General features: G+C 34.7%; 1 protein-coding gene and 1 long non-coding RNA gene across 11 annotated transcripts in view; both read right to left on the bottom strand.

Annotated features, from left to right (window-relative positions):
• The window catches only part of LOC114486562 (uncharacterized), a 120,937-nt gene extending 119,875 nt beyond the window's left edge, over nucleotides 1-1,062 (bottom strand). For all 10 annotated transcript variants that reach the window (XR_003680509.2, XR_003680504.2, XR_003680502.2 and 7 more), the window contains exon 1: nucleotides 663-1,062. This is a non-coding gene — a long non-coding RNA (uncharacterized lncRNA). The remainder of the gene's footprint in view (nucleotides 1-662) is intronic.
• A 2,579-nt stretch (nucleotides 1,063-3,641) lies between these two features.
• Nucleotides 3,642-13,562, bottom strand: part of SMARCA5 (SNF2 related chromatin remodeling ATPase 5) — a 45,509-nt gene continuing 35,588 nt past the window's right edge. The window contains exons 15-24 of the mRNA XM_024126636.3: nucleotides 12,398-12,546; nucleotides 12,079-12,198; nucleotides 11,183-11,293; nucleotides 10,747-10,860; nucleotides 10,193-10,315; nucleotides 8,904-9,036; nucleotides 8,170-8,288; nucleotides 7,324-7,536; nucleotides 4,721-4,828; nucleotides 3,642-3,939 (exon numbers count right to left, since the gene is read on the bottom strand). Of these exons, the coding sequence (XP_023982404.1) occupies nucleotides 3,874-3,939; nucleotides 4,721-4,828; nucleotides 7,324-7,536; nucleotides 8,170-8,288; nucleotides 8,904-9,036; nucleotides 10,193-10,315; nucleotides 10,747-10,860; nucleotides 11,183-11,293; nucleotides 12,079-12,198; nucleotides 12,398-12,546 (1,256 nt within the window). The 3' untranslated portion in view covers nucleotides 3,642-3,873. The remainder of the gene's footprint in view (nucleotides 3,940-4,720; nucleotides 4,829-7,323; nucleotides 7,537-8,169; nucleotides 8,289-8,903; nucleotides 9,037-10,192; nucleotides 10,316-10,746; nucleotides 10,861-11,182; nucleotides 11,294-12,078; nucleotides 12,199-12,397; nucleotides 12,547-13,562) is intronic.

Below are 13,562 nucleotides of genomic sequence, written 5' to 3'. Positions count from 1 at the left end.
GCCTGAAACAGGTGCATTATTGTGCACTTGATTCAACGGGTTCTTACTTTTTCAACTTGAGCCTGCCTGCCCACTGAATTAATTCCCCCCGAGACACACTGACAGGAAGGGTCTGGTGTTAAGGGCTGGTGGCCTCTCAGAAATGGGATTTATAAATGTTCCTTAAAATATTACTATACCTGAACTTATCTACCACACTGACATACTGACCTTTAGAAAATAGCAATATTTTTAAAATACACAAACACAAAATAAAATATTACAAAGCATAATCCTATTTGAGAAAAATAATTACTTGAAACCACCAACAAATTGGCAGGTTAACTTGTTAAAGTGTTAAATGTTAACATATTGACCCTTTTTACTATCTTATCATGTAGCTGTTACACTTAACTGGACAGGATCCTTTTTTTTTTGAACTTTTTTTATACAGCAGGTTCTTATTAGTTATCTATTTTATACATTAGTGTATATGTGTCAATCCCAATCTCCCAGTTCATACCACCACCACCCCCCAAACCCGCTTTCCCCGCTTGGTGTCCATACGTTTGTTCTCTACATCTGTGTCGCTATTTCTGCCTTGCAAACTGGTTCATCTGTATCATTTTTCTAGATTCCACATATATGCGTTAATATACGATATTTTTCTCTTTCTGACTTACTTCACTGTGTATGAGTCTCTAGATGCATCCACATCTCTACAAATGACCCAGTTTCATTCCTTTTTATGGCTGAGTAATATTCCATTGTATGTATGTACCATATCTTCTTTATCCATTCATCTGGTGATGGACATTTAGGTTGCTTCCATGACCTAGCTATTGTAAATAGTGCTGCAATGAACATCGGGGTGCATGTGTCTTTTTGAATTACGATTTTCTCTGGGTATATGCCCAGTATTGGGATTGCTGGGTCATCTGGTAATTCTTTTAGTTTTTTAAGGAACCTCCATACCGTTTCTCCATAGTGGCTATTATCAATTTACATTCCCACCAACAGTGCAAGAGGGTTCTCTTTTCTCCACACCCACTCCAGCATTTGTTGTTTGTAGATTTTCTGATGATGCCCATTCTAATCAGTGTGAGTGACTGGTGAGGTGATATCTCATTGTAGTTTTGATTTGCATTTCTCTAATAATTAGTGATGTTGAGCAGCTTTTCATGTGCCTCTTGGCCAACTGTATGTCTTCTTTGGAGAAATGTCTATTTAGGTCTTCTGCCCATTTTTTGATTGGGTTATTTTTTTAATATTGTAGACAGTATCCTTTAAAGACCAACATTTAGAGATCCATAAATGCCACTACCCTCAAATAGGGCTATTCAGTTCAGATTTCCTAAGGAAATTAATAAAACTTTAACACATTCAAATGAGCATATGTAAGCACTGCTATAAAATTAAAGCACACACCTTAAGTCTACTATATGAATTTGAAATACCCTAAATTTTTAAAAAAATGTTTACTATTGGAAAATTTTCCATTATCTTTTTTCTCCAAGGTTACATTAATATTTAAAATACTGAAGTTAAAATGATTACATTTTATTAGTTTTACCAGTATATTTTCCCAATAGAATATAATCTTCCCAACAGAATAATATAGAGAGCCTTACTCAATTAACTCTTAAATGAAATATTCTGGGTAACAATTGACTGTGACCCTGGTCACCCATGTAAACACCCAGCCTCTTCTAGGCTGGCTTTAGGGACCATTCCTTCCACCTATTTAAGCCTTCCTATTCCTCAACTGGAAATTGAGGAAATCAATTGGAAATTGGGTTCCAATTTCGAGTGCACTCCAACCACCAATTCCTCTTTTAAAACAGTTGGGTTGAGCTTAGTTATCATTTTTCCTTCCCTTAACTAGCAGTATAAATAAAAACTTTGCTTTACTTTATTCTGGATAGACATACAAGAGTGATATCCTAATTGACCTGGGAAACACAAATGCCTCACACATTGGCTAAACCACAATGCTAAATTTCATATTGTTCCTTTCATGCTTTTTTCAAGTGTTTCCCTGTACACATGTTCCCATGTCCCTGAGCTCTGAAGGGCTGGCACTAGGTTCCTTTTGTATTTCCACTCTCAACCTCCTCCCACCTCCCCCACTCCCTCCTCCTCCACTACACACACACACACACACACACACACACACACAATTGGGCTGTGTTTTCTTCCTCTTGAAATCACCACTTCCTTTGTGACCTCTGTAAAGTTTTCTTTGGCCTTATATTTTCCCAATTATTTCCTCCAAAATAAAGCCACCACTCTTAAGAGTGATGGCTCTTTTCATGGAAGAAGTAACCATTCCTCACATTTTGCATATATTAGATCCATAATTGTTACTTTAAGAATCCAAGGTTATAAAGAAGTCAGTTTGGGGGGAACACAAAACAAACCAAATTACTCCACAAATTGCCACAAACACTGCATTTTGTTTGACACTGATGGCGGCAATCCCACTTTTTAAAAGCAAGCAGTAGTAGTAATACTATAGCAATCACCCTTATAAATAAAAGTCCCAATTATGTGTGGGCAAATGAAAGCAACTGATAGAAATCTGAGATGAAAAAATCCAATTAAGGAAAAAAGATAACATCCTAAGGAAAAAAGCAAATAAAAATCAAATGAGAAAAGAAAATTACAGCAATGGAAAGAAAAGACCACTTAAGGATTATAAAAGTTATATTTATTCACGATGCTACATTTATTGCATTCCCTTAGAAAAATGGAGACTATTTATGTACCCAATTTGCACATATAAAACTTTATACAAATTATGTGTAGCACATAAAGGCCTCTGGTACAGCTAAAATCCTGACACTACAATTTGGGTAATCCTGCTTCAGGTCTCCAGTTTATCAAGTCTGTCCATAGAAAATAAAAACTGGAATTATAGTCAGTCTTGCTGCTCACACTTAGAAATTATTTTAAATATAATAAAATAAAATGTTCAATTACTCTAAAACCCAAAAAAGTAAACTGGAAGGGGATACATTTTGTTACCAATTTCATTTTAACAGTATGACAAATTCACACCTTATTTTGGCTGGGTCTTTTTTAAAAAAAAATCACCTTAGTTTTGACATTATCTTTCTAAGCTGTGGCTGCTTCAGAAGGTAATTTGTCAAAAATATTTACCAAACAATTAAAAAAAGTAATAATAATATTCCTTTTACAAAATGGTACAACACCTTAAGGAACCAGAAAATACTAAATGTCTTTGGCTATATAACTAAAAGGCCATTCTTCCAAACAGAATAGGGCATATTCACCTCAGAACCAACTACAGAAACAAAAAGCATAACAGAAATATGCATAGAATTTAATGAGAATTTGTCTTGCCTTTTTTTCCCGTTCTACCCATATAATAAGCAAGGAGAATGCAATTTACATAATCTTCCCAGGTGAGACTCAATAGCACTACAAAGATACCCAAACTTCTGCAAAGGCAAAGTGAATTAAAACAATTACACAACTAAGTGAAGACTGAAGAGACAAATGTTATTTGCAATTTTCTTTTTTTTAACTTGTTTGCTTCTTTTTAAGCCTTACAAGTGTAGAAATTATAGCTGATAAACAAAAGTCACAAGCCTCACAAATGGAACTATAATATAAAAATAAATCAAATGAAACATTTATTAATAAATGAAGCCTATTTTATTACTTCAAGTGTTAATGATAAAAAAATTTCAGCACAGCTGTTGCATTTAAAAAAGTAAAAACTACATACTATGTTTCTAGCTTGGTAAACAGATGAACCTGATGTCTTTGAATGACATAACAATTGAGCATTGTACAGTACATCTTATGAAGACCCGTAAATTAAAGAACTACTGGTTTAAAGTTAGTGATTATGAAACAAATATGTATTCATAGTTTCAGCTTCTTTTTTCTTCCTCGGCCATCAGGTGCTCCATCTATTTTACGTTTCTGGGTCTACAAACAAACAGAAGGATTATCTTCATCACAAGAGTAATATTAACATGCAATATACTGGAAGACTCATGATAGCAATTTATTAATAACTGCCACTTAGTAACAGGTATTAATTTCTTAACCAGAATAACCTTAATTCTCCAAATAATCTTATCTACATATTTTACTAACAAAAATACCTTAATGCTAACAATGAAGTAAATGAGTAATTCACAATTAGCAATAGTAAATCAATACACCAAACAAATGTAAAACATGCCCTCTTATCAAAAGAAAGCAGTAATGAGAAATACTTTGCGAGTATACCGGACTTTCCTGATACATTCACTTACGCACGCATGACTATATAAATTATTATTAGATAACAGAATGACTTTTTTCCTTATAATTTTTGCCTTCACATTGCTAAGATATCATTGGTACAATAAATCAAAGTTTAGAAGTGAACAGTAAAGGTTGTAAAGGCCACTGCTTTCCTAATATTTCTTTACATATTCTAAAATTATAACGTGTACTCTCAACATCAAGTGTAGGCTCTTGCCATTCACAAGACAGACTCTTCCCACAGTCTCACAAATCCCCATACTGTGAACTACCATCATAACATGATTTTCCCTACACAATGCAATCAAGTTTAATTTACACTTTTAAAGCAATCCAAGGCCATACTACTTACCAAAAAAAAAAAAGACTAACACATCAGTGATAGCCAAGTAATGTTCGAATTCTTGAAAAAAGTTAAGTTTCCCAAGAAAATATTTACATTTTCATGAGTACTTACTGAAGGTTTTGGTCCTCTTTTCTTTTTCTCTGCCTTCTCCTTTTCTTCTAGTTCCATGTTTTCTCTTTCAATCAAGGTAATTAAAGTGTTACACCTCCTCTGGAGCTCCTGAGTTACCAACATAAATTTACATGGTAAACTCATATTCTCCATCCGTAAGTTTTCATGATTACAATTTCAAAACCAAAGGTATGTTTTAACAGTGTAATATCACTTACATATACCCCCAATAGATAAAATTTTAAAAAGCAAAAGGAACTCATAATTTTCATACACAATCCATGCTAGGAGGATAAAAAAAGATATCTGTAAATTTTTCACTTCATTATTTAAGGCCATACTGTTGTGTATTTTTCATAAATCCTTCCTTCACTTAGGAACTGAAGCAGTGAAAATGAACATCTCTTAATATATGCAATTCTGCTACTTAGTGTCTATGCCTGAAAACTGTCATCTACATCCAAAACTTAAAATTAACAGAGCCATATTTGAGGGTCAAAATCAACTAAAACTTAATAAGAGGTATATATAATCTTTCCCTTAAATGCATTACCACTAGAATTGTGGTAGTCAGTGTACCACCTGCCGTCTTTCCCAGTTTTGGAAAAATAGTCATAGAAATCTATGATGAGTTTTACCTCATCTCTCCCTAGCAATCTACACAGGATCCAAAAAGGATTTTAAATTATAGTGTAGAAATAGTAAATACCCCTTAAGAAAACAGAAGTCCATTTGTATCACTGCTGGCTACTTACTGAGTAAAATTGTTTTTTTCCTCTCCTTGTCGTAAGAGACATTCTACACAAATGGTAACAATAAAATCATTTAAAAATATTATTGTATAGGACACAACCACATAAGGTCTGGAAATATTTGCAATAGTATATATAGAGAAAAGGTAGTACACTGCATCAAAGTTCTCTATTTCCTTTAACAGGTACACTGAGATACACACGCCAGAATGTGTTACAGATGTACTATGGTATGAATCTTCTTGGCTCTTAGAGAAGGATTATGCCTCAACTGTTTATCACAAGGGGCCATATGCATATTATCATTTTGTATGTGTGCTTAACATGAAACACATTAGGAAATAACACGCAGTTTTAGACCATGGTATTGTACTAGTAAATCAATGTGACACTGCATCTTGTTTCACTCACCACAAAATCACTTATTAATTATATAAATTGTTCCTACTTTAAAAGACATATAATATACAGCTTATAGCAACTGAATGTGTCTCCTCTAACTATATATTTATAATGCATTTATAGTACAACATTTCCCAAACAAGGGTTTCATAAAACAGTAGCCTCCGTTGATGTTTACTGAAAAAAAACCCTTCAGTGGTCACATTTAAATACTAAATACTATCCCCCACCTTGAAGAGTGACAATGTATTTTAAATATACTGAGGTAAACCCTACTATAAAGTTGTTTAAACTTTACTATCCTAATACATCTCAAAATTAACACTACAGAATTTTTTTGGCATTATCATCATCCTGAAGAACACAAGATGAAGCTAAAAGCTCAAAGGTGGTAAAATACAGTAAGTCAGACAGAGAAAAAGACATATCATATGATATATGCGAAATCTAAAAAAACATGATACAAATGAACTTATTTACAAAACAGAAACAGACTCAAAGGCTTAGAGAACGAACTTATGGTTACCGGGGGGAAGCGGGTATATTAGGGAGTATATGAGGGAAGTATATTAGGGAGTTTGGGATTGACATGTACACACTGCTATTTAAAATGGATAACCAACAAGGACCTACTGTATAGCACAGGGAACTATGCTCAATATTATGTAGCAACCTAAATGGGAAAAGAATTTGAAAAAGTACAGATACAGGTATAACTGAATCACTTTGCTATACACCTGAAACTAACACATCATTGTTAATCAACTATACTCTAATATCAAATAAAAAGTTAAAAAAAATACATAAGAGAAGAGCAATTCATCAAAGCTAAACTTTTCTGAATTCTAATTTTAGGTCATTACAAATGGAACTTGCTGATCATAAATAGGTTGATACTGGTAATAAAAACAAAACCTAGGATTAAATCAGTATAGTGTTTTATTACATTAAGCTCCTTTTAAATAACTCAAACTCAGCATTCTGATGGGCAGATGCGTGACTACAAGTCCTTTCTTTATAGAAATGTGTTCATTTATAAAACCAAAAGTCAAATTTTAAATTGTGATCATCACATTCAGAAGTTAAAATTGATGGCGACATTTCCTCCTACTTAGAACCTGATTAAAATTCACATAAAAAAATTAGTCCTATCAAATATAGTGATCTTAAAAGATGTGCTATTAAACAATGGAAAAAATAAACTTTCTAAGTTACTTATGACATTAGGTTTTTAACTGTGGATGTGAACTGTTTCTTAAGGAACTGATTTAAACTGTGATACAAACAATATTGTAACAAAAATTTACTTCAAAGATACAGCTGAACCACAGTTTTCTCTTAATAGAGTTTAAAAAGTTACCTTAAAGAATATTAAATAACCTACTACCTTTGAACTGTCAGAGGAAGTTTAATTCTACTACATTACAGAAAAAGGCCCCCAGTACTCACCATTGCAGTTCTGGACTTTAGAAACCAGTCAAATCTGAACTGAGGAGAGTTGCGAATACACTGTCGCAATTCATCATAAACATTTTCTTTGTCAAATCCAAGCTTGTGAAGCATACAGATCAGAAAACGATCCTCTTCTTCAGTGTAGTTTTTTCCTTTGTTAGTACCATAAGATATTCTCAGCTGATGAAAAGGTGCTTTGTACCGTCCAATCTATGAAAATCAGATTTTATATTATATAAAATACAAATCCTGGGCTTCCCTGGTGGCGCAGTGGTTGAGAGTCCACCTGCCGATGCAGGGGACACAGGTTCGTGCCCCGGTCCAGGAAGATCCCACATGCCGCGGAGCAGCTGGGCCCGTGAGCCATGGCCGCTGAGCCTGCGCGTCCGGAGCCTGTGCTCCGCAACAGGAGAGGCCATAACAGTGAGAGGCCCGCGAACCAAAAAAAAAAACCCAAATCCTATATAATCTACGTTTCAAACTCGGCTTTAGTAAAGTTAGCTATAAATGTTGTATTTCACATCAACTTTCTATCCAAAGTCAGTTACATTGTAATCTTTGTTCTGAAACAACTTGTCTTTATTATTCTAAAAAGAAATACAGACTCAGACTTTCTGGTACACCACACAGCAAAGAGCCAATCATAGTGACTCTGACCCAGATATATCAACTGAAATACTGAGGTAAATTCTGTTGAGAACACCTATAATGTTTGAATGCTGTCCTTTGAAAAAAAATTTTAATTTTATATCATCATTTCTTTTCCTTTTTAAAAGTTACTTTAAACTCTCATATTACTGATAGGAGTTATTTTACTATCATATTTATTAATATTCAAAGTACCTTCGTGTCAAGTGCTTTTTTGATACTAATTCTTCTTTGAATTCTTGCCTCTCCCCTTTCAATCTGAGCCATAATCTTCTCTATGTCTTGCAGCTCATTGCATCTTTCCCAGAACACAGCTGTAGGAGTAAGAGTTGGGCAGATGAGATAGGTGGGGGAAGGGCAGAAAGATAAATAACTTCTTGTTGTAAGTGCTCTATTTTACTTGTTAAGGACTAAGAAATGTTTCCATTTCCCCCACATCTAACACTAGTAAGTCACGTAATTATTTCTCAGTTTCCTTAACTATGAAGAAACCAGGAAGATAAGCTGGATGATTACAGGAAGTATCCCCCAATTCTTAGCTGTGTCTACTCTGAAGCTCTGGGCAGACCACCAGAGCTACACCCACCCGACAATCCGACTGGCTCCAGGAGACACAGAAACACGTAACACTTGAAAACTTATGAAAGACAATGAAATAAAAATGAAGGCACAATTATTCCGTGACCTATTCTTGTTTCCTTGGCTACAGCTAGTGAATGGGGTAAAAAAAAAAAAAAAAAATTAACGATGCCATTTTAAAGGGGAGATTTTCCAATTCGATTTTTAAAAAACACAAAACAAAACAAGGCACTAAGTTGTGAAATTAAGCTTATCAAAACAGTATTCAGAGTAAGAAAATCTGAACTTTCCAACAGCTCTCCAGAAGCCTGAGAACATTCTTATACCTATTAAAATAAGAGGAGAATTACCTGAGTATTCAATGACTTCTTCTGGAGTTTTTCCTTCTACTTCTCTTGCTATATTTTCAATATCATCACGACCCCACTTCTCATTGGCTTTGATAAACTGGTTAAAATCTCTCTTATTCCAATTGGTAAATCCCTTCAAAGCAATGGAAACAAAACATAAAATCACAGCACACTGAACTTGGGAGAAAAGCTATTAAACTTTACCAATGCTGCTGAGTATTATAGAAAATTTTCAGTTGCTCCAAGTTTTCTTTTTAAGTTAAGTGCTTTTAAAGTGGTAGATTTTCATGTACATAGATGAGCACTTTTAGCAATACATCATACATTGCTTAGATAGCCAAGCAATTGAAGCTGAGCAGGAGAATAAAGAATGCTGCACAAAAAGGTAACATTTTCGCTGAGCTTTCACAGAGTAGAAGTTTGCCAGGAGGAATGAACATAAACTAAAGGGCAAAGATATAAACCAAGTGGGAAAACAGAAGGAAAATAAAGCTTTAAAGGTAGGTTAAGGCCAGATTCTGAAAGGCCTTGATTGAAACTTAAAGGCTGTTAAAAAAGTATGGAGCAGAGACTTGTCATTGAGAATAATAACTTAATAGCAAGGTAGAAGATTCACAGGAAAGGGAAGATGGGAGTGCTGGAAGAACGGTAATCAAAAGGATACCCATTCGGGCTTCCCTGGTGGCGCAGTGGTTGAGAGTCCGCCTGCTAATGCAGGGAACACGGGTTCGAGCCCCGGTCTGGGAAGATCCCACATGCCGCGGAGCAGCTAGGCCCGTGAGCCACAACTACTGAGCCTGCGCGTCTGGAGCCTGTGCTCCGCAACAAGAGGCCGCGACAGTGAGAGGCCCGTGCACCGCGATGAAGGGTGGCCCCCACTTGCCACAACTAGAGATAGCCCTCGCACAGTAACGAAGACCCAACACAGCAAAAATAAATAAATTTTAAAAAAATGAACAAAAACAAACATCATGGCGTCTGAATAACTTGAAGAAATAAGGGTTATAAACATTGTACCTTCATCCATTGTAAAAATATACTTTAAAAAAAAAAAAAAAAAAAGGATACCCATTCTACCAAGACTGGTGCAAATCCATAATCTTCTCTACCACCTCAATGACTAATGACAAGCAAAATGTAGCAAACACCATATGCCCATGCTTTATGATCTCCAATTATTCCATTTTTGAAAGCAAAAAAATGTACTTCCTTTATATATTCCAACACAGCCTAAGACAGCACCTTACAAAATAATGGTTACTAAAGTCTGTGTTGATTGAAGGCCATACCTGTGTTAGAAGCTTCTCTTTTTCCTCTAACTCTTCATCATTAAGGGGTTCAGCTTCATCAATTTTAAGCTGTTCTTCTTTTTGTGCCTGTGCTGCATTTGGTAGGTCAGGATTTCGAGGCACCTAAAAATATTTTTTTTTTTCCTATGTCATCAGTCAATATATTTTAGGAAGTATGCAATGAACTAAACTCTTAACCAAGTACATGACATTTTACAAATCTTAATCCAGCCATGAAAGAAAACATATTGATATTCTGCATTTATTATTAAGTTAAAAACAAACCAGATTAGGGACTTCCCTGGTAGTCAAGTGGGTAGGACTCCATGCTCCCAATGCAAGGGGGCCCGGGTTCGATCCCTGGTCAGGGAACTAGATCCCGCATGCATGCCGCAACTAAGAAGTGCACATGCTGCAACTAAAGATCCCACAAGCCACAATGAGGATCCCACATGCTGCAGCTAAGACCCGGCGCAGCCAAGTAAATAAATAAATATTTTAAAAAACAAAACAAAAAATCAGGTTAGTTATGAACAAAGTGTTACTTCTGCTACCTTGTACCCAATCGTTTTTCTGTAATATAGAATTTCTTTTTCCAATAATTCAAATAGACGTGGAGGAAAGAACTGGAAATCCTGAACATTAGGTTGTTTTGGAGGTCGAGGAGCCTAAAAACAAAAAGTATTCTTCATAAGAAAGCAACTATTTTGCTTTAAATCTATCTGTAACCTTTTTTCATTCTATAAAATCATGACAGCCAATTCTCCAAGCAACTGAACACATCTTCCACTAAAACTGAACAAACATTAATCAAATTTTAAATGCTTACATTCAAAATTAATCTTTAGAAAACTTTTAACAAAAGCTGAAGGAGGTATACTGTAAGAAACCATAAAATCTAATTCTCAATCTGATTTTATCGCAAGAGTGTAAGAGGAAAAATGATTTACAATTCCCATATTTTTAGACATTTGTGCTCTGTCAACTCACCTTGGGTGCTTTAGGTTCACTGACACGAAGAGCTTCCCTGAAATAGGCATCAACAGCATAGTTGGCTTTTCTTTCTCGTTTAGGTGGTTCAATCCACTCTGTGAATGCAATCTAGCACACAAGAAACAATTCAAATCACCAACTTTATTATATAGTCGCAAATCCTACATGAATGCAACTCCAACTATGTACATCACTATGACTGTTATTTATAAATGCAAAGATATTCATAAAATTCTAGACTAGAAGCTCTATGAGGCTAGGGACTATGCAATTAACACATAGGAGGGTGTCTAGTGAAGAGCATAGGCATTCAGTAAGTATTTCCTGACCAAATGAATACTAGGTGAAAAACAATGCTACAGAAGAAGGTTTAGAACCCCAATTAGGAGAGAAACGTAGATATATATTTAGCCTAGAAAAAATTCAGAGGATGTACATGCCTAAACATTAAAAGGGAAAGCATTAGGTAGAATTTTTTTTTCTTCTACCGTGTAGGCATTTACTAATTTCACTATATAACAACAAGTATTAACTTATGAAACTAGAAGTTATTCTCTTTAATTATTACCAGCCAATTCTGCTGTTAAAAAAAAAAAGGTCTAATAAGGTTGTGATTATTTTTTTGGCAACAGTTTTAATTTTCAAATATCCCAAATTACTATAATCACCCCACACAACATAGTGCACTGTAACAGTATACATAAACTTTTTAAACATTTCACTTTACCAACTGAAAATGTGGCATTAAAGTTAACACAAAAATGAAAATAATTTAGTTGTGAGTAAATAGAAATGACTGCTGTTTGAGACAAGGCATTACACCTAACACTTAAATTCCAAGTGTCAAGTAAAATATTAAGTCTTCAAGTAACCAAAATCTCTTTCTAAATTACCTTTTGTTTTTCTCTATAATCTTCTCCTTCAAAGTTATAAACACTCGACTCTGTATCCATTGTAAAGTTTCTAAGTGAGCTTTCACCCATCTTGGAGAGCTTTTCATTCATCTCTGCAGTCTAGGAAACAAAAGAAACATCCTATTAGATGGAGATTTTAAAAAGCATGAGAACTATAGTCAAAATAAATTAGACTTTATACTACATAAAAACTTTTCTGTGGAAGTCAGATTACCGATAACTCACATAACTATTTCCTCAAACAGTTCTGGTTTAAAATATTTTACATATTAAACATATCATTTAATCTGCATCTCACCTTCTTTGCACCTCTTTCCAAAATACCATCAATATCCTCATCAGTAATCTCGCTTTCCTTTGAAGCAAATACATGTGTTGCCCCATGCCTTATCATTTGAAGCATTTCATCTTTCCCAATTTTGTTCAGATTCTGATCCACAAGTCTTCCTGAAAAAAAGGTTTTGTTGTGTAATGTTAATCAAACAAACTTTAGTTTACTGGATATTTGGAATTTTAAATGTTAGATGTAATACCACATAATCTTGCCTCAAACGTCAACCATTTCTGTTTATTCTCATCTGATAATTTTCATTTTTACGTAAAATACCGAATTCTAATCTGTAAACTCTGAAATATTTCTAAAGTTTACATATTACATAATGAAGCCTACCGAATGCCACTTCAATAAAATATATTCTTGTACGGTGAGAATGACAGTAACTTGGGATATCTGAAAATCAAAATTATTACCATAACTTTTTTTAAGTATCAAAAGATGAGAGCATTATAAACACAAGAAGTTTCTGATAAGCAGAAACTGATTAGTATTATTACTAATGCTCCCAAATCAGCTTGTTCTACTTACAAAAGTGAAGTATAAAAACCTTCATATTGCCAAGCTTCAAGAGCCATTCACATATACTTCTTCTCTCTTAATTTTTCTACTTCAACCAACTTGTAATGAGCAGGTAAAGATAAAATTTGTTTTCTGGGACCTTACATACTTGTATCATGGTTTTGGATCCCTAATAGAATGCACCATCAAATATTTGTGACTTTCAAAGTTAGAATATATCCACAGAACATGTTTCTTGAAAGCTATCTCACTGCTATCAAAATGCTCTTAAGCTTACAGAAATTACTTCCCTGTGGACTGGGAGGGAACTTTTCAGACATAAAGTACTTCTGTATATTCTCATATTTTTAGTTATACCCCTTAGTCCACAAAACAGTTAACACAGAGGCACATACCCAAGGCTTGTTTGACTAATATGTCTATAAATGGGATTAACAAAGCTACTAGCACAAAATTTGGCTCCAAAAGTTGCCTTAGTAAATATAAAAAATACCCCAAAAACACTAAGTCGAAAGACTCAGGGGCTTCCCTGGTGGCGCAGTGGTTGAGAGCCCGCCTGCCGATGCAGGGGACACGGGTTCGTGCCCCGGTCCGGGAGGATCCCACA

This window comes from Physeter macrocephalus, chromosome 7 (assembly GCF_002837175.3).
Source record: "Physeter macrocephalus isolate SW-GA chromosome 7, ASM283717v5, whole genome shotgun sequence".
Lineage (NCBI taxonomy): Eukaryota > Metazoa > Chordata > Mammalia > Artiodactyla > Physeteridae > Physeter > Physeter macrocephalus.
The sequence above is the reverse complement of the archived record's forward strand: the minus strand, read 5'-3'. Positions and strand labels throughout refer to the sequence as shown.